Source organism: Caenorhabditis briggsae (genome assembly GCF_000004555.2).
Source record: "Caenorhabditis briggsae complete genome, chrII, whole genome shotgun sequence".
Classification (NCBI taxonomy): Eukaryota; Metazoa; Nematoda; class Chromadorea; order Rhabditida; family Rhabditidae; genus Caenorhabditis; species Caenorhabditis briggsae.
The window spans coordinates 11,471,699-11,492,285 of NC_013486.2; the positions used below are offsets into that span (position 1 = coordinate 11,471,699).

At 37.6% G+C, this 20,587-nt stretch overlaps 6 protein-coding genes across 6 annotated transcripts; 3 read left to right on the top strand and 3 right to left on the bottom strand.

The window, feature by feature from the left end:
• On the top strand, nt 1–2,008 carry Cbr-ctl-3 (the record flags this gene model as incomplete). The annotated part of the gene is made up of 6 exons (XM_002631574.2): nt 1–68; nt 170–240; nt 342–406; nt 476–1,120; nt 1,163–1,435; nt 1,487–2,008. 6 exons carry the CDS (start codon nt 1–3, stop codon nt 2,006–2,008), a joined length of 1,644 nt encoding a protein of 547 aa, XP_002631620.2.
• A 1,942-nt stretch (nt 2,009–3,950) lies between these two features.
• Cbr-ctl-2 lies at nt 3,951–5,789 on the top strand (the record flags this gene model as incomplete). Its single annotated transcript, XM_002631575.1, has 4 exons — nt 3,951–4,004; nt 4,238–4,882; nt 4,936–5,208; nt 5,259–5,789. The coding sequence occupies 4 exons, from the start codon at nt 3,951–3,953 to the stop codon at nt 5,787–5,789; spliced, it is 1,503 nt and encodes a 500-aa protein (XP_002631621.1).
• A 54-nt stretch (nt 5,790–5,843) lies between these two features.
• CBG20808 lies at nt 5,844–9,456 on the bottom strand (the record flags this gene model as incomplete). The annotated part of the gene is made up of 6 exons (XM_002631576.1): nt 5,844–6,165; nt 6,912–7,258; nt 7,305–7,500; nt 7,986–8,159; nt 8,205–8,370; nt 9,258–9,456. 6 exons carry the CDS (start codon nt 9,454–9,456, stop codon nt 5,844–5,846), a joined length of 1,404 nt encoding a protein of 467 aa, XP_002631622.1.
• A 1,091-nt stretch (nt 9,457–10,547) lies between these two features.
• On the top strand, nt 10,548–14,309 carry Cbr-srh-41 (the record flags this gene model as incomplete). The annotated part of the gene is made up of 7 exons (XM_045242712.1): nt 10,548–10,875; nt 11,470–11,973; nt 12,030–12,263; nt 12,812–13,198; nt 13,242–13,772; nt 14,057–14,170; nt 14,227–14,309. The coding sequence occupies 7 exons, from the start codon at nt 10,548–10,550 to the stop codon at nt 14,307–14,309; spliced, it is 2,181 nt and encodes a 726-aa protein (XP_045097135.1).
• A 2,979-nt stretch (nt 14,310–17,288) lies between these two features.
• On the bottom strand, nt 17,289–19,296 carry CBG20811 (the record flags this gene model as incomplete). Its single annotated transcript, XM_045242713.1, has 7 exons — nt 17,289–17,414; nt 17,459–17,602; nt 17,760–17,999; nt 18,043–18,236; nt 18,282–18,609; nt 18,654–18,838; nt 18,888–19,296. 7 exons carry the CDS (start codon nt 19,294–19,296, stop codon nt 17,289–17,291), a joined length of 1,626 nt encoding a protein of 541 aa, XP_045097136.1.
• Nucleotides 19,297–19,461: 165 nt separating this feature from the next.
• On the bottom strand, nt 19,462–20,587 carry CBG20813 (the record flags this gene model as incomplete). Its single annotated transcript, XM_045242714.1, has 3 exons — nt 19,462–19,932; nt 19,977–20,335; nt 20,512–20,587. The coding sequence occupies 3 exons, from the start codon at nt 20,585–20,587 to the stop codon at nt 19,462–19,464; spliced, it is 906 nt and encodes a 301-aa protein (XP_045097137.1).

Consider the following 20,587-nt stretch of genomic DNA (forward strand, 5'->3'; position numbering starts at 1 on the left):
ATGCCAAATCTCACGATCGCTTCCGTTTCTAGAAGCAATATTCATCGCCTTGCTCGTTGTTTTTTCAGGTTTGTTTACCTTATTTTCTTCGCCAATTTTTCGAAATTTCTAATCCGTTTCCGGCACAATCTCTTTTTTCGCACTTTTCTCTCTAATCCTAATTTTTCAGTGTCGATTCAACGAAATACGCACAATCAAAGGACCCCAAAATGCCGATGCTTCCGCATGCGATCAATTTGTGTGAGTTTTCTTTTCGCATATTTAATTCAAGTGTGTATCGAGTTACATTCGCTATTGTGCTCAACAATTGTACAACCTAATATTAAAAATGTCTCTTTCAGCCGGCGATTCCCAGCCAGGAGCCATTGCTGATGATCAGTTGAAGCAGTATCGAGATACACACAAGGTAAGGAAAATTCTTGATTTTCACATTTTTTCTATGAGAATTTGTATTCTTTCAATTTTTGTTTTTCAGGAGCCACATGTCCTCACAATGTCCAATGGAGCACCAATCTACACAAAAACCGCCTCCTTGACAGCTGGAAGTCGTGGACCAATGCTCTTGCAAGATGTCGTTTTCTTGGATGAAATGGCTCATTTCGATCGCGAACGCATTCCAGAGCGTGTCGTGCATGCAAAAGGAGGCGGTGCTCATGGATACTTTGAAGTCACCCATGATATCACGAAATACTGTAAAGCTGATATGTTCAGTGAAATCGGAAAGAAGACACCAATGCTGGCTAGATTCTCTACTGTCGGTGGAGAGAGTGGATCCGCTGATACTGCTCGCGATCCACGTGGATTTGCTCTCAAGTTTTACACTGAAGAAGGCAACTGGGATTTGGTTGGAAACAACACTCCAATCTTCTTCATCCGTGACGCAATCCATTTCCCGAATTTCATTCACACCCAGAAAAGAAATCCACGCACTCATTTGAAAGATCGCAATGCTATGTACGACTTCTGGATTAACCGTCCTGAGTCGATTCATCAAGTAATGTTCCTATTCTCGGATCGCGGAACTCCTGATGGTTTCCGCCATATGAATGGATATGGATCTCATGCATTCAAGATGGTCAACAAAGAAGGACAACCGATTTATTGCAAGTTCCATTTCAAGGTGAGGCTTTAAAATCAAATATTACGAAACTGAATTTTCTAGCCGAAACAAGGAGTCAAGAATCTGAGTGCTGCCGATGCTAATAAACTTGCTGGGGATAATCCAGACTATGCTATCGAAGATTTGTTCAATGCTATCGAGAAGAAAAACTTCCCTGAATGGACCTTGTTCATCCAGGTGATGACTTTCGAGCAGGCTGAAAAATGGGAAATGAATCCATTCGATGTGACCAAGGTCTGGCCACATGGAGATTTCCCATTGATTGAAGTTGGAAAAATGATTCTTAACAGAAATCCAAAAAACTATTTCGCTGAGGTATGTAGCATAATATTTATCAATTTCTTCAACATCATAAAAATATTTCAGATTGAGCAATCTGCCTTCTGCCCAGCCCACGTTGTACCAGGAATCGAATTCTCGCCGGACAAGATGCTTCAAGGACGTCTTTTCTCATACACTGATACTCACTATCATCGTCTCGGACCAAACTACATCCAGCTGCCAGTCAACTGCCCATACCGTTCTCGTGCTCACAACACCCAACGCGACGGATTAATGACGATTGACAGCCAGGAGGATGCTCCGAACTACTTCCCAAACAGTTTCAACGGATACCGTACCCGGGAAGATGTGAAAGAGTCGACATTTGGATTGACTGGTGACGTCGATCGCTACGAAACAACCGATGATCACAACTTCGAACAACCACGTCAATTCTGGGAGAAGGTGTTGAAAGAAGACGAGAGAGATCGTTTGGTTGAGAATTTCGCAGATTCTTTGTCCGGATGCTACGAGCAAATTCAAGAGGGAATGCTCAAAATCTTCAGCAAGGTTCACCCAGATTTCGGAAACGCCGTTCGTCATGCGTTGTGCCAGAGGAAGAAGTAATTCTGAACTATTTTATTGTTTTGAAAAAAATGTATATAGAAGGATCCCCGCTGCTTTTATTAAAAGCCTTTCAATAAACTTGTTTTTAAATAGAATGTGTGTATTTTTCTATGTGCACGTTGGCGATTATAAATCAATGCTCTTTTCGAAATAAGAACCGGAAAATAGTCGATAAGGGTTGTCTATTTAGAGACTGTTATCGTTACTCTCGTGACGTCATCATTTTCTGCACAGAACAGGCGAGAAGCGGGTATAAGAATACCCCGGAAAATTGTGAACATGTGATATTCTCGTACTAAGGTCAAACAACGAAACCTACCGTAACCGAAAAACTTAGCGATTTTTCGAGAGAAAAACGTATTTTTATTGGATTCTAGGAACATTTTTAGACCTTTTAACAAAATATTTGATAACACCAGCTTGGGCGTTAGCCTCAAAGGCTTTTTTCCAAAGCTCACGTAAAACCGCAAGTTCTTCGGTTGTCATGTCGCGGCGACATCGGATAGGTCGGGGAGTGGGAGAAAAGTTGGGAATAGAACGCATGGATTTCGAGAAATTATGAATAAAAGAATCACGATCAGTTTGGGACGAAAATCGGACTTTCAAGGGGCGGGCATAGGTTTCAGTGTTGCGGCATTTTACTCTAAAATTATCAGTCGGTTTTGGTTTGGGAAGATCGGCAGGGAAGTGCTCAATAATGTTTTCAATAAATAACTTATCAATTCCTTGTTGGTCATCGACTTTCGTATCCGGGTAATTTTCGATAACGGCGATATGCGACTTTTGCTCTAGCTTCTTCAGGTTGGCGGCAAGTTCCAGCTGGGATGACACTTTGCTCGCTAGAGGTGAACCACGTAAGACATCGGCATACAGTGCACAGGAAACCTGCTTGGTTTTGAGCTTCGGCGGGCCGACACCCAGCGGTGGATCGTAATTGTTCCCGGATATTGTTTCAGCGGTCTTGATCGTAGCTTCGAGGGAGGCGATTTTTTTATCCTGACGTTCAATTCTGGCTTCGAGAGCGGCTACTCTAATTAGAAGGGCATTGACATGGGTTTCGGAAGCAGAGATTGCCTTGGGCCGTCCGCGTTTTCTCAGACTTTGAGTATTCAGAAAGGGCAGCTTGCGCGGTGGCGACTTCGTTGGCGACGATGATTCGGGGTCTGGGGTCGGCGGTGGACGAGTAGTGGGCGGGGGCGGTCCTTCGAAGGGCTCAGAAGAGGGAGCACGCGACAAGTCGTAGTTGACTTGGTGTCATTGTTCGTCGTTGTCGGCGGTACCTCAAACTCAAACTTGGGTAATTAAACCAATTAATTAACTAATCTTCAGTAATCAAAACAACGTTCCATCAAAATTCAGACAAAAAAAATCGGAAAAATCGAAAAAGAATTTTCGAAAATAGCTGGAAAATTTAAAAAGGTCTAAAATTTTGCGAAAAATCGAAGAAAAAATCAATTTATTTTCTCGATTTTCGTGCAGCTTCCTTCACTTTTTTCACTATCAAAAGCTTTACTTTACCGACGTAAAAATACTTTTAGGTTTCGGTAGTTGTCGTTGTGGGACCTTCGGTTTTTGCATACCAGCCTAACTGTAGTATTGTTATTAGCGTAGAAAATCTCCATTCGGACTGTTACAAGGAATTCAAAGAATTTCTGTTTTTCTCGTTATTATTTGCAGCTGTTTTATGGTATTGTAACTGTGTAAATCAATACATAATCTTTGTCTTTTCTCCGGTATTATCAGACTATGCCGTAGTCTTCTGTCCAAATAGAGGGGAACAACATTTCCCCTCTCTGATAACGCTACAATCTTTCTTCTTTATCTCTTCACACACATTCCCTCCCATTCCCTTTTGGTCTTTTTTTACTTCAAAATAATAAAGTCGTTTTAAACACCTCGTGGTTTTCTTAACTTAAGTAGTGTCTCAATTTTCAGGAAAACCATGCCAAACGATCCGTCTGATAACCAATTGAAGAACTACAAGGCGACTTATCCAGTGAGTGTTGCTTTTAGATCGGCAAAAAAAATTTGGAGGGTACAAAGCAATTTATGGGTACAAAATCCTCGATTCGGGGGTACAAAATAACTGAAAATTTATGATTTTTGCACCCTCGCACTGTGGATTTTGTAGCCCTAATTCACTTCATACTCTCTTGTATCCCCGAACCATTGTACCTTCCAAATTATGTGCCTTTTTATCCCTAGTTATTGCTCAATTGGGAAATTCAGAAGCCGCAAGTGATTACCACCTCAAATGGAGCCCCAATCTATACCAAAACCGCTGTCCTGACAGCTGGAAGACGTGGACCAATGCTGATGCAAGACGTCGTTTATATGGATGAAATGGCTCATTTCGATCGCGAACGAATCCCAGAGCGTGTTGTCCATGCCAAAGGAGCCGGAGCTCATGGCTACTTTGAAGTCACTCATGACATCTCCAAGTACTGTAAAGCAGACATTTTCAACAAGGTAGGAAAGCAGACCCCACTGCTGGTTCGTTTCTCAACTGTCGGTGGAGAGAGTGGATCCGCTGATACAGCTCGTGATCCTCGTGGATTTGCTATTAAGTTTTACACTGAGGAAGGCAACTGGGACTTGGTTGGAAACAACACTCCAATTTTTTTCATCCGGGATCCAATCCATTTCCCGAACTTTATTCACACACAGAAGAGAAATCCACAAACCCATTTGAAAGATCCGAATGCGATTTTTGATTTCTGGCTTCACAGACCAGAGGCTCTTCATCAAGTGATGTTCTTGTTTGGAGATAGAGGACTTCCAGATGGATACCGTCATATGAATGGATACGGATCTCATACTTTCAAAATGGTGAACAAGGAAGGAAAGGCTGTGTATTGCAAGTTCCATTTCAAGGTATCTCTCTGCATATTAGGATCTTAATCAATTTCTATCAATTAATTTTCCAGCCAACCCAAGGAGTCAAGAGCTTAACTGTCGAAAAGGCTGGTCGTCTTGCTTCTGAAGATCCAGACTATTCGATTCGCGACTTGTTCAATGCTATCGAAAAGGGAGACTTCCCAGTATGGAAGATGTTCATCCAGGTGATGACTTTCGAGCAAGCCGAGAAATGGGAATTCAATCCATTCGATGTGACCAAGGTCTGGCCACACGGAGAATTCCCATTGATTGAAGTCGGAAAAATGGTGCTTAATAGAAATCCAAGAAATTATTTCGCTGAGGTAATTGGCTGAAAGTAGAGAGAACTGCTAAAAACTAGTTTTTTTTTCAGATCGAGCAATCCGCATTCTGCCCAGCTCACATTGTTCCAGGAATTGAATTCTCTCCGGATAAGATGCTTCAAGGCCGCATTTTCTCTTACACTGACACTCATTTCCATCGCCTCGGACCAAACTACATTCAACTTCCAGTCAACTGCCCATACCGTTCCCGTGCTCACAACACCCAACGCGACGGTTCGATGGCTTATGACAACCAACAACATGCTCCAAACTATTTCCCTAACAGTTTCAACTATGGAAAAACTCGCTCTGATGTCAAGGATAACGTATTCCAAACCGTCGGAGATGTTGATCGCTATGAGAGTGGAGACGACAACAACTATGAGCAGCCACGTGTGTTCTGGGAGAAGATTCTGGATACAGGAGCTCGTGAGAGAATGTGCCAGAACTTTGCGGGAGCTCTTGGAGGATGCCATGACTTCATTGTTGCTGGAATGTTGGATCATTTTACAAAGGTTCACCCAGATTTTGGAGCTCGTGTTAAGGCTCTCATCCAGGCTCAAACTCGTTCCCACATCTAAATTTGTTGTAACTTACTTTATTGTATAAACAGGAATAAAATAAATAAATACTTATTACAAGGGATGTCTGGCCCTGAACTTCTCCGCAAGTCGTTGACCGAGAAGAGAATCATGTTTCATCGTTTCTCGTTCAATCAAAAGTTGAGGAGTCAAACTCCAATTCTTTGGATCTTTGCTCATTATACAGGACTGGATAAGGGTCTGGACAAACACGTCGCGTTGAGCATGAGATCCTCCAATTTGAACAACTTTGTCTCGAATTGGGAACATCGTTTCAGCTGCTGTGTCGTAGTCACAACGAGCGTAGTCTAGCATTCCGTCGTATAAAGGCATTCCAATCTCTTTGCTGATTTTTGCGTTGTCTTCGGAGAGGATGCTGGAAAATATGAAGTTTGATTTTTTTGATTTTAAAATAAACTTCAAAGGGGGACTTTAACCAAAATTTTAAAGCGTTTGAAAAGTTAGTTATCTATCTATATTTCTCAAAATATTTTTGCAAAAAAAATTCAACAAAAAAAACGAAAGCCGCTGAAAGTGCCAATAGGGAAAAGGGTTTGAATTCCCGCGCAGTGTAAAACCTAGGCCGCGGCGGCAGGACAACTTCTTTTCAAGTGACGGAAAGTGGTTTTTGACGTTTTTACGTGCCAGAGATAAAAGCGTAGAAATTCAGGAAAAATTCCATGTCAAAAGGCGTCTCACCACTGTGGCCTAGGGCTCTCACTGGGCGGGAAAAAAAAACAAATCCTAGTTTGCCATCTTTCTTATTTTCGTCGGCGATTTTCGAGAATTTCGGATTTGTTTTGTTTGTTTTTTTTTGTATTAAAGTCAGGAAAACCTGCAATAAAAGGGCCCTAACTTATGTCTTTAAGTCAATTTATCTATATTTAAAAAAAATATTTTTATAAGGTATTTAAAAAAAAATTGTCAACCGATAAATTGCTTATCATAATATCAAACACGTTTCATCAGTTTATACATTCTTGATATCCTGTACATAAGTTAAGATAAATCAGGTCAAACTCAAAAGTGTGTGAGCTCTTCTAATACAGGTTATACGGCCACTTTTAAAACATGTTGGGTGCAATGAAAATCTTTGATTCTAAATTAAAAAAAAAAACTCACTTCGTGTATTTTTCCAATGAATCTCTCAAATTCTTCTCTGTCTCCAGATCGTCCTGTCTATACAATGCAACTCCCAAGTGCACATCATTGAATACAATTGAATGATTATCGATATATTTTGCGAGATGTTCCAACTTCCTCCATCGATCCTTTCCAACATCGACTCCTTCCAACTCTAATCTCCACAAAATTGAACTCGCATCTACCATATCTAGTAGAGAATTGGATCGAAGAAATCGCTTTGAAATTTCTCTGTCAAAAATCGACAGAGCATCTTCATACTCTCCAAACTCGATATGGAATAAGGCAGTGTGCCAGTAGTTGTGAGTTGCGATCATCCATCCTTTCTGAAAATATCGGTTTACAAGCCTAGTTTTTAAAAAGAACGCTTACCCTCCAATCGTCTTCTGTTCTGTACATAAACTCTTTTCCTTCTTTATGTCTTCCATTCATTTCGAGGACATGTGCTTTCGCATGAGATGCCCAGCAATCAAATCGATTTAGGCTCAATGCTTTCTCTGCTTCTGTTTCAGCATCTCCATACAAACCACATTCCTCGAGACCAAATGCATACATTCCATGGAGATAACTGAAGAAAAAGACTTGAGAAGAAGTTTCATGTAGCGTGTTTTCTCTAATTTAAGCCTGTACAAACCGTCAACTTTCAGCCCATATATCTCAATTCCTGTGAAAAATACAAAAAGTGGTCAACTGGAAAAATGTTAATCACAATACTATCAATATTTTATCAGTTGACTGATTTTTGCTATCTCTAATAGGAATCGAGATATCTACAGTTTTTGAGGTCACAGCTCAATCTTATTGCCTTGAAAGGCGCCAAAGGGCTTCGAGGAGGCGGTTCCGGATAACTGTCAAGTTTGAGCTCAATTATCTCGAGAACTGTAAAAGATATCAGAAAGTTGTAAACTGGTAAATTGTTTGTCATAATATCAGCAATCTTTTGTCTGTTGACAACTTTTTCATATCTGCTACAGGAACCGAGACAAAATTAGTTAGAATTCAAAAGATTGCAGGCTCTTCTATTAGGAGAAATACAATATAATTCAGTCCTACCTATACATTGGCAAATCTGGCTTCCACTTATTTATAATTTTCTCAATGGCATCCCTCTTTCCTTTACAGTTTCCATTGAAAAAGTGAGCATCGTGTGAGAACTTGATAGCAATTAAATCAGTCGGATAGTCGTCGATAATACTATCCCATTCATCAGCGGCTTCATGATGTTCTCTAAAAATTCAGAAAAACGTTTCATAATTTCGAATGGAAACTCACCCTCTACCCCATAGAATTGCAGCTTTGACATGTCGCTTTTCTCGGGGATTCGCATATTTTTCAGCATCAGACTCCAGCTTCTTCATGGTTTCCACAAATGCTGGATCTCTAGCAGATGCTTCGGTTCCAAGTCCCGCTAGGCTGACGAGGAATGTTCGACCCATTACTAAACATTGGAGATTATAAACAGAGTTTTAAAATTTTTTTTTTTGAAATTCCAAAACACTCGTGAATCAAAAACGGACCAGAAGCAGACGGAAAAATGCCCAAACACCGTTTGAAACTGGCTGAAAACAGCTAAACCTAGACCAGACCATAACTTCTTTTGGTCCGCCAATGGCCCGTTTTTTGTCCATTTTAATCCGTTTGTATTTGAATATTACCGTAAAACTTGTATTAGAAGGCCGCTTTCAACAGAACAGTTAGCCCCCCCCCCCCCCTAATAAAAGGGCCCTCCAAAAGCAACATGGAAGAAGGACCCCCTGTGATAGAATGACCTTCCCCTTTTTCAAAACGTGTTTTTTTTCCAATTAATAATTTCCGTACGTTTTTTTGAAGTTCAAAAATATTTCGGAAACCCCACAATTTCACAGAATATTGTTGAAACCCCTTTTTTGCTAAAAAAAAACTTTTTCAACTTTTGTGAAATTAATAAATCTTAATGATATTTTTTCGAGAATTCGCTGCATTTCTCGATGAAAAAATAGAAGGACCCCTGTAATAGAAGGGCCCTCTGGTAGTACCTTGGAACAAGGGAAAGTCCAGCCGTTCTAATATGTTTTATGGTATTTTTATAGGATTCAAGTCATGTTAATACTGAAACTACATAAATTATGGAATTCTTAACTAATATCTAGTAATAAATTATACATTTTCCATCGTTTTCTTTCATTCTGTCTCTTCATATGCTTTTTTCATTCCGAATATTGTTTACCAAACCTCCTGTTGGTTGGTTTTTGGTCTCTTAACTATTGCAAGAGCCCTAGACTTTCAGTGAACATTCTAAGTCAAAATAACCACTTTTCTATTTTCAGAAGAAAAAAAACAACTCACTAGCCTCCGGATCTGATTTGGTCAAATTCACGAGAGTCTCATGAAATCCTCCCAAACTTGCACAATCTGTCCAAGAAACCAGTTGTCGAATCGAGGCATCCAACCATTTTGCATTCTCATCACTAGTAGTGGACAATTCCAAACCGGCCGATTTCCAACCTTCACAATTTCTTAAATGATCTGCACACCATTCTGCCATTTTCTGAAGATAAACAGAATCGAAAGGGGGCGGATACTACTGATAAAACGGGAAACAATGCAGGAGAATCATCTGGGGTTAGATGATGAAAACATGAGGAAATAGGTTTTTTTCTGGCCTAGAAAAACTATTTATGAGAAGATAGATATAAGAAAGTCTTCATTCTGAACGTTATCACACTTTCTATAAATTTTCACGAATCACACATTCTAGAAAAATTGTCTGTCGCCATATAAAGCATAGGAAAGATCGGTTCAAAAAAAGAAGAAAAAGTGAAAGCAACGTAAGTAAAAAAGACAACATGTAGAGAGTAAAAGAGAAGAAGAGATCTCAGAGATATTAGAGAACAAACAACCGGCACGTGGAGAGGTCTTGAGGAGATTGTCCCGTTGATCAGAGAGGAAGAAAAACATGCCCATTGTAAAAGCAAAAGTGAGGAAAAGTGAGATGGACAAAGGGTAAAAATGTAACTGTTGCAAAAATTGATAACACCCGGAAATTCGGGAATTTTAAAATGCACTTGTTGCAAAAAAAATTATAGATACAGTCTGTAGCTCAGGAAATTTATCAATGAGTTCAAAAAATGATTGAACCCTCACAAACGTTTTTCGACCTCACTGTCTAAGCGGACCAGATTTTATCAGTAACATAACGAAAAATTTCTGATGCGGTAAACACCTTAATCTTTTTGCCTATATATCTCGCTTTCTGTAAAAGATATCGAATAGTTGTCAAATGATAAAATGTTCATCATATTATCAAAAATGTTTTGTTAGTTTACAACTTTTCGATATCTTTTACAGAAACCGAGATTAATTGGCTCAAAGTTAAAGGTGTGAGGGGGGGGGGCGTTCCAATGGAGCGCTTTCGGTAGTCAACTGTTAAAATCTATTAGAGCAAAAAAGCAATCAGAGCAAAATTTGAAACGCCTAATATTACTAATTTCTTGCATAAATTGCCCTGAAAAACAGGTGTCAAACATCACACGAAATGTGAAAAAATTTGTATTAATGTGACTTACCAGAAACTCACCTGTTCCACATAGCCTTACGGGAAACTAAAAACTCTTAGTTTTCTGACTAGTCAGTTTAATGATCACTCAATGCTCCCAGAACATATCTTATCTGTCTTCTATTGATTTTCTCGAAAATGGATGTCATATTGGATCGATTCTAATGCTCACCTTATCTAGTTATTCTCTATATCTTATCGTGAAAAAGTCTCCAGTAAATATGAAAGGAAGTGTTCCCTATATGATAAACTTGCATATTTTCACAATGGTCTGTGATTTCACTTGGTCGGTTTTAGTACTGCCAATGTTTTTTATGCCGTCTATTGCCGCACATGCGTCTGGAGTTATTGTTTGGTTTACGCAAAATCCGGTGGTTGTCGTATGGTTGGCATTCGCGTCGTTGGGAGGTACATGTTTTGTGAATTCAGAAAAAGAATTACATTTCCAGCATACCTTCATTAGAAGGGCCCCCAAACATTCAACTTTGAGCCATCTTCTCTCATTCCTGTCATCGTTCCTGTCATAGATATGAAAAAGTTGCCAACTGATAAAATGTTTATCATAATCTCACAAACATTTTATTAGTTGACAAAGTTTTGATATCTCTCATAGGAGCCGATATAATTCAGCTCAAACTTACAAGGGTGAGCCCTTCTGTTACTGGGTTTACGGTACTTGAAAACGGGCCCTTATATAATTTCTATTAGAATGGATATATTTGGACCAACTAAATCAGATATGATAGATCTTGACGAGCACTTCAAAATTACACTGTTTGGAAAACTAGATGAGCAAAGTTACAACCAAAACGAGCCGACAAAACAGTGAGAATCAAGACCCCCATATAAGCTACTTTATGGCTTGTAACTTTATTCATAGAAACGATAAATCTCTCCAAACAGTATTATTTTGTAGTACTCGAGTTCTATCATATCTGATTTAGTTGACTCACAAACATTGATTCTAAAAGAAAGAGCCCATTTCACAATTCTGATTTCCAGGAATGGCCGCCGCTATAATCTCTCTTTTCGAACACCGACATCGAGTTATTGTCACAGAAAGTCGTTTTGTTTTGAAGAATCAAACATTTCGAAGGGGTCTCTTATCATTTATGTACTTCGGACATGTGAACTTTGGCATCCCTGAAATCATCACAGCTCCTGAAAATCAAGAAGAAGCGAAACGACTTCTCTTCCAGAAGAATCCATGTCTCCCTCCAATTTTTATGGATCCCCTAACTCATGTTATTCAGTTAGATGCATCACTTTTCAATCCACATATGTACCTGACCTGCTTATATTTAGCTGTAGTTTTCTCATTCTTTTGTTCTCATATTATGTGGAGTCTTTTGCCAAGAAACAATCCATCGATGTCAGCGAGCACAAGAAAAATGATGAGAAAATTCTTTATCTGTATATGTATTCAGGTGGCGATTCCAACATTTGTCATTTATCTTCCCAACCTTTATTGGAACATTTCGATCACCTTTGATTTCTATTTTCAAGGTTCTTATCCCATTCTAAAGATGAATTTTTAATTTCAAAATTTCAAAAAATTTCAGAATTCAACAATATCAGTATCGTTCTGTTCACTCTTCATGGAACTTCTTCATCAATAGCCACTATTTTTATATACGCTCCATATAGGAATTTTACGAAAGATTTGATATTGAGTGGTAGGCAATCAAGTTTCGATCTTTGTTTTGTGAGATTCCAACAGCTGATTATAGGTGTTTTTCGTCTGAAAAAAGTGGTTCGTGAGCCAATAGTCGTCAGCGTGTCAGATCAAAACATCGGTAGACGTCGTGTCACTTTTCGATCGTCAAACAATATATGAAAATAGTTTGAGAAGTCAAAAAATTTCGGGAAGTTTCTGAATTTTTGAGAAATGAATTTTGACACGATTCTTGATATTGAATAAAAATTGCAGTACGTATTCAATCCTGCAGAGAGAACTGCTTAACAATTTTGAGTTTGTGGGCAAAGCTTCTTTTTTAAACAGTTACATATGTATGTATAAAGTCACTAATGTTTTGGATTGAAATATGGGATTTTCCATAGATACAACAATACGAAAAGGACAATTCAAAAATTTAGGGTTTTGTTTGAATGTGTTTCCAATAATATTCGGAACGTACTTTTCAAATATCCTAATGTAATGAAATTTAGGTCGAAGTCCCCCTTTATGGCATCAGAAGAAAAGTAAAAACAGTAAAGAAAACGGAAAAATATCAGTTCTTCTTCAAAAAAGTCATAAGCTAACTTTCTGCACTGGTGTAATTTTAACTGATATCTTACTGCTTCAAAACTAGTTTTTATTCGAGAAACTCGAATTCATTTCCAGCTGTCACTTGTCATACTCTCCTGTTTTTTAAGATATTTTTTTTTACATTTAACCTGATGAACTCTCAAACTACAAATTGCCCTTCGTCATATTTAGCTTCTGTAGAATTCTTGGAGTCTGGTTGTCATATCGGAAGCGTATTCATGATAACTCTTTCTTCTTACAGTCTATTTTTAATAGTCAAAAAGTCTCCGATAGCCATGAAATCTTCAGTTCCCTACATGATCAATTTGCATGTTCTGACTATGATCTGCGATTTAACATGGGCGGTTGTATTGCTTCCGATGTTTTTTATGCCAGTTATAGGTGCACATGCATCTGGAATATTAGTTTGGTTCACTGTGAATCCAACTATTTTAATCTGGTTAGCATTTGCGTCTTTGGGAGGTACTGAGGCAAAGGAGATATAATTGAATTTTGTTCATTTCAGGAATTTGTGCGGGAATAGTATCTCTTTTCGAAAATCGACATCAAATAATTGTGACAAATAGCTGGTTTGTGATGAAACGGAAATGGACGCGAAGAATATTTTGGACAATATTTTATACAGTAACGATCAATTTCGGTCTTCCTGAAGTGCTAACAATACCTGCAGACCAAGAAAGTTTAAAAGTAGAAGTCTTCGAAAAGTATCCATGTATCCCACTTTTGTTCTTGGACAATACGAACGCACTAATACAAAAAGATGCAAGCCTATTCAATCCTCATATGTATTTAACTTGCTTGGTTCTAGGAAGTCAAGTGTTGTTCTATTGTTCCCACATAACCTGGAGCCTTTTGCCTCGTAACAACCCATCGATGTCTTCTGGAACTCGAAAAATGCTCACGAGTTTCTTTATTTCAATGTGTATACAAGTGGCAATACCAGTTGTCGTTATTCATATTCCCAATATTTATTGGAATGTTTCAATCACATTTGATTTATATTCACAAGGTTTCTCTTCCAACTTTCGGTTTGAAGGTGGGGGGACAGGAGATTTTACGGGGGATTTTTGGGGCCAGAGTATGCATTCTACCGTGACGGTGTGCAACGCTTAATGTCACTCTGCGTACAGCTGTCGTCCTCGCCTTTATGTATGCAATCGGGTGACCGCTTTCTCTTTGCCCGTGTAGCTCAGTCGGTAGCGGCGCCGCACCCTCAATCCTCGTCCCACACGTTCAACTCCTCGAGAGGCATATTTAAACGAAATTTCGAGAACATTATTTTTTTCATGTCCCCCCACCTTTAAAAACCTTGATTTCCAGAGCTCAATAACATCAGCATCGTTTTATTCACTCTTCATGGAACTTCATCTAGTATCGCAACCATGTTCTTATATGAACCTTATAGAAAATACACGAAAAGCTTAATACTCTATAGTAAGTTTTTTTTCCATGTCTTCCCATATTTACTCTTCAAATTAAGCTCATTTCAGGCCTTCTACGTTTCCCTGAACCAAGTGCAATTCCCACGGTTGTCAGTATTTCTGGATCAAATCTCAGAAGAACAATAATATGATTTTTTGTTATTTTTGTACAAAGTTTTTGAATCTTTTATATAATTCTACTTTATGTGAAATCCATCTACTTTGTGTAAAATGCACATGCTCATATTTCAGCTGGAAACTAGATTTTTCATAATACGACAATAGGAAAAATCAAAAAAATTTCAGAACGTCATCTTTCAATTCCTATACTTTAGTTGTCAAAATTCCACGGGTCGAAAGTTGGCTCAAAATAAATTCAATAAATATATGATTTTTAATGAGAATATTCTAAAAATTGGGTGTGAAGATCCAACAGAATTAGTATCCTTAGCAATTATCAAAAATTCAATAATTTCCCTTCAGTTTTCACAGTTTTTAGTTTTTTTTGTCACTGTCAGTAGTACCACTAATGATAATCAAGACGTTAAATTTTGTTTAAAAAATCGAAAAAAATTAATTTTAGGTCATGGCCTAGTTTTTTTCAAGTCATGACCTAGTTTTTTTCCAGATTATGACCTAGGTTTTTCTAGGTCATGACCTAGTTTTTTCCAGATCATGACCTAATTTTTCGAGGTCATGTTTTTTCTAGGCCATGACCTGTTTTTTCTAGGCCATGACCTAGTTTTTTCCAGTTCATGTTTCTTCTAGGTCATGACCTAATTTTTTCCAGGTCATGACCTAGTTTTTTCCAGATCATAACCTAGTTTTTTCCAGGCCACGACCTAGTTTTTTCCAGGTCATGACCTAATTTTTTCCAGTTCATGTTTCTTCTAGGTCATGACCTAATTTTTTCCAGGTCATGACCTAGTTTTTTCCAGATCATAACCTAGTTTTTTCCAGGCCACGACCTAGTTTTTTCCAGGTCATGACCTAATTTTTTCCAGGTCCTGACCTAGTTTTTTCCAGATCATAACCTAGTTTTTTCCAGGCCACGACCTAGTTTTTTCCAGATCATGACCTCATTTTTCTTGGTCATGACCTAATTTTTTTCCAGATCATGGCCTAGTTTTTTCTAGGTCATTTGCTCTCATCTTTTATATCAATTTTTATCAAAATGTTAACAATTTGAAACAAACATCCTGACTCATCTTATGGGCATGTTTCAACTTTGAATTAGAACAAAAAAGGAAGGTTTTATTTTCCATGTTCCAAAAATATGAAAGTTGTTTTAACAAGGTCAAGAAATTCAAAAATTCAGCATATTTGGCAACTCGATGTTCTCGGCACTCCAAGGTGCCCTGAAACTCCTTTTTCAGATCGTCACTATCATTTGAGCCAAATTATCCCCGATCCTATGAGAGTTATCAAAATGTCGTCAGCTAGTAAAATGTTTAAATAATATTTTGATAAATATTTTTTCAGTTTTCAAATGTTTAATGTCTCTTATAGAAAATGAGATAATCAAGCTCCAAACAGGCGCCGCTTCTGGCGACGCAGTTATCACCGTTACTGCACATGCACTTTGAGCTCAATCATCTCGGCTCCTATGAGAGATATCAAAAATCTGTCAGCCGATGAAATAGAGGTGGTATTGTACGAGACATTTTTAGTTTTCACTTTTTTATATCTTTCATTGGAACTGGGATAAGTGAGCTCAAAACACGCGTCGCGTGCGACTCGGTTGTGATCAAAAAGGAAACTCAAAACTTGTTACATTTAGTTTCAAAACGCAGCAATCACGATAATCAATTGGATTGATTTCCCTGAAATCCTGAGTTTTGGTGGACTGAAAAAAATTAAATAGTTATTCTAATAGAATTTTTGCTAGCTATGAGTTCTCACCGATTGAGTCGAGGTTTTAGTGCTCGGTGCTCCGAGAGCTATAACGGTCAGAAGAAGAAATGTTTCGTTTATAGATTGAAAAAAAGAGCATACAAATTTTTAGCTCACTAGCCTTTTATACTGAACTTTATCAGTTTTGGTATGAAGAGAAAAAACATCCTGTCTTATCAAAGGAGCATGTTTCATATTGTATCAAAAACAAAAACAGGAAGGACTTGGGAACATAAATACTAGCAGAGAAATGGAAAAAATCATTCTGTTTTGGTCCCCAGAATGAAACTTTTAGCCATTTTCTTTTTGATTTCCGCCTTGTTTTTTGTGTCATCTGAATCCAGATTCACCAAAAATCCACCAGTGATTTCGGGAACTGTAAGTGATTCAAGTCTGAGAGTCTCTAAAGTTTTAATAAAACGAAAATCGCTTTGAACATTTCAGTACTCCCCATACCAAAATGAGGCCGAAATCCTGGAATCCCAAGCTGATAAAGTTGAGCCAATCAAATGTCGAATCTGCTGCACAATTTAAGAGATAGTTTAGAAATTATTGGTGTTAGTTTGGCCGATTGGTTACAGAGCCGTAACTACTCCAGTTTTCGATGATTTTTTTCTGAACTTGAAAATCGAATTTCAGGGAAAAACAACATGTGTCAGATGCTGAAAATGGAACTTGATGAAGTCTGAAAATTTGATGTTTGTTGTTTTCTGTCTACTGAATAAACCTTTTTGATTTGCAATATTCTTCAATTTTTAGAATTTTAGAATTCCGAAATTTTTAAATTTCTAAATTTTCAAACCGTCACTGTAGCTGCTCTTTCTCATCACAGATGACTCTATGTACTGTTTATGTGATACAAAAAATCGGAGCTGTGGAAGGGAAAAGCACCGGTGGCCGCGGCCGAAGGTCTCACAATGACAACTACCGTGACCTGAAAATATTCTCATTTGCCGGATTGATTTCCTCGTTTCTCACTGATTTTCGTCGAGTTTTCTGTTTTTTCCCGAAAATTAGAAAAATTAAAGCTTCTGATAGTGATAAAATTGTCTGAAAACACTCGAAAATCGAGAAAATAAATAGAGACAACAGAAACAAAGTTTTTTCCCCGATTTTGTGCAAATTTTTTAGACATGTGTAGGTTTTGTCTGTAAGAAAGAAACTTAAGAACTCAAAACACAGCGTTTATAGGAATCTTTATTATAAGGGCTGAAATAAGTATTCACTCTAAACTCGGATCAACCAATAACTTGTAAACCAAGATTGATTCTTCTCCGTATTTGCATGAATGTTCCATCGCTTTTAATTCGGTCGACGCACCCAATTACAATGTGATAGATGTAGTAGAATTGATCGTTCTTGTCCTGAATAGAAAATCAAAACTTTCCAATAAAATATAAATACAAACCCATTGTATTTGAAACTCCCATCTAGTTCCAACAATAGGTTCAGTAGGCTTATCTTCAGTACTAGGATGTCCCAAAGCAAATCTTACAGAGAACGTATGCTTTTCTTCAGCCGGTAAAATTAGCTCGTCGTTTGTGAAAACACCCTATGAAGTGAAATTCATGAATTTTACGGAAAAATCAATTATTACCCAAACTGTCGAGTTGTGATATTTTTTGGCTATATCAAAAAATAGCTTTAGGGTGTCATCTACAACAAAAATTATTTCATCTCAAAAATTAAGATCAGGTTTCCTCACCAACGTTTTTAGCCTCTCTGACATCAGTTGGAAGGAAACACACAGAAGTGGTTATTGGATCCTTTTCGAATTTCTTCAAAACATTCAAAGCTGTATACCAGTTATCCTCTTCCTCGTAAGTGCTTATCAGTTCTTTCATAAAAAGACCACGCATTGATAAGTAGTTCTCTTCCATAAAATCTATATGCGGTTGACATAGTACGTCCAACCATGTAACAGTCCATCGATTGGTACATCCGACGTTCTGAAAGAACACATTTTTTATAAAGTTTATTGTGGTTACTCACAAATTGGATTCCCATTTTAAAATCGAAATCGTAAGTTAGAGCTGTTTCATTTGCACCGGGTTGCAATCTCATTGTAACTCTGGCTGTTATTCCGGCATCGTTTGCTTCCAACACTTGAACCTTTATATAATCTTTGTCACCCTTTTTCGGATGCCACATCTGTCCGAATCTTTTGTACCAGGAACGGAATTGTGCTAAAAATGGAAATTTGAGAAAAGAAAATTATAAAGGTTTCCAACTTTCTGAATAACGAGGAGACTGATGCACTTCCCTTTGATCACAAACCGTGATTCTCAAATTCCTTGGACTCTTCTCAAATCCTTGCATCCACACCTTGGGAATCTTATTCTCAAAGTCTTCGTAATATTTCATGTAGGACGGTGTGAATAGGTCGAAAAGTGCTTTTACTTCTGGATTGGTTTCCTTTTTCAGTTTTTGCAACGCGTTCTCACGATCCAATAAATCTGTGTGATTTAAATTCAAAACTCCAAACTCCGTACATCCACCTCCGATTGTGACATTAGCTATTTTGAAATTCCTGTCGTATCCATTTACGCTTACCCATGTCTAAAAAATCATAATTTTTCTGAAAATAGTTTATCTTTACTTACTGAAATTCGAGCTATAATATTCCAAGTAATAGTTGTCTTATATCCCATCCGATGGGTCAATTCAATGCGAAATATCATATGGATAGTACTTTTGCCCGTTGCAAAAACTTCGGAAGAATACGGTGTACTCTCGGTCACCTCTTCGTAATATTTGCGTTGTTTGTAAATGTATCTATCGAATTGTACTGAAAAGTGTACATTTTCGGATCTTTGAACCAATAGCTGAAGCAATACCTTTGTTAAACTTGACTTCGGAGTCACAAATATTCGCAACCATGTCATCGAGCTCGACATTCATGATATTTTTCGCCCGATCTCCCCAGTATAGATTCAGAATAGAGGAAGAGTAACGAATATTCTGCGTAAGAGATTCCACCCACTTATTTTTGAATTCTTTGACAAACTCATCCGGTTCTAATTCCCAATTATGATTCGAATCAGAAACGGCCAAATCTGAAGCTTCTTTTGATGAATTCAACAAATGTGTATTGTCTTCACCATCGAGAACTTTCTCATTTATGTCCTGAACCACATATCTTCGTCCAACTTCTTTTAGAATTGAATTCAACTTGTGCGTCTTGTTTTTAGCAAAAACTGTGATTGGAGCAAAGATGACTAAGAACCAGAAAAGTAGTTTGAGCATCGTTGCAAATCTCGAACTGCTGGTAGTGTAGTTAGGAGGGTCAATAGGTTATTAGGCTGATGAAATGGGTTGCGTGGAGTTTTGAGAAAGACTATTGGATTAGGATTGATAATATGTCAGTTATCAAAATGTAGTGAGGCAATAAAAAACTTTATTCTGTGAATTTCAAGTCCATGAGTTTGCCAACTGATTGAAATATGTCTCTGTCTCTTTCTTGATTATATCAGTTTTTACAGTACTATCCTTCCTAACAGCAATGATTGCCACTTTCCTCCTACTGACTTTGAATTTTATCCAAATTGATTCCCAATTAACCAATCTAACTTTCCGGAATGAATCCACCGAATAAATAATAGTCATCGACACAATAAGGTGAGTAAAACTCATTTCTCCTTGAATGATTAAATTAAAAAAATTGTCCAATCGAGGGAAAGTATTCCAGAGTAATAGGATTGCTGTAATAATTCCAAGTGCCACCATACCCATCCCAGCGATAATCACTTTTTGAACCATTTGAAATGATTTTATATTTTCTTTTGCTTGAAATCTGGCTGCCAAAGTGTAGTTGGAATGATTTGCAAACTTTTCATGAGTCTTTGTAACTTTTTGATTCCAGTAACGAGTGTAGAAAATTAACTGAAAAATAGAAGCGTTGATTAGAAAATTATGGAGATAATTACATTGAACCCAATAATATTTGGAGCGAGAACTAATACAATCAATAATGGCATAGAGAGTAAATTGAAATAAAATATAGCAGCTATAATAAAATTTAGCACAAAGCCAATTGACAATAACGAAACGGCAATCCAAATTCTGGATTTCTTTTCGTAATCATTCAAATAATAACAAGCAAATGATCGTTCAATTGAAATTAACAAGAGTAAAGTTGTTAAAGACATCGATGCATGCATTTTCAGAAAACCCGAAATAAAGAAAATATAATCAGATTGATGAAGAATTATTGGAATCATATCATTCTGATTTCTACTGTACCATTGTTTCAGAGTCACATTTAGCTGGGTTTCATTAAAAAGACCTGAAAATAATTTTTTTTTTCGTTTTAGATTTTTTGTTAAATAAAGACACAACTACAACTACAGTAATCTAAAAATATTTTTTTTTAATTCTGAAAACAAAATTATTTTTAGGTTGCTGTAGTTGTCGTTGTGGGACTTTCGACCACAGCTCCGATTGTTTGTTCCAGCATAATACCTTTCAAAGTCCAATATCCAGTTTCGTAAGGCCAACTCATGAGTTTTGCAACAAAAAGCTCAAACCACTGAGCCAT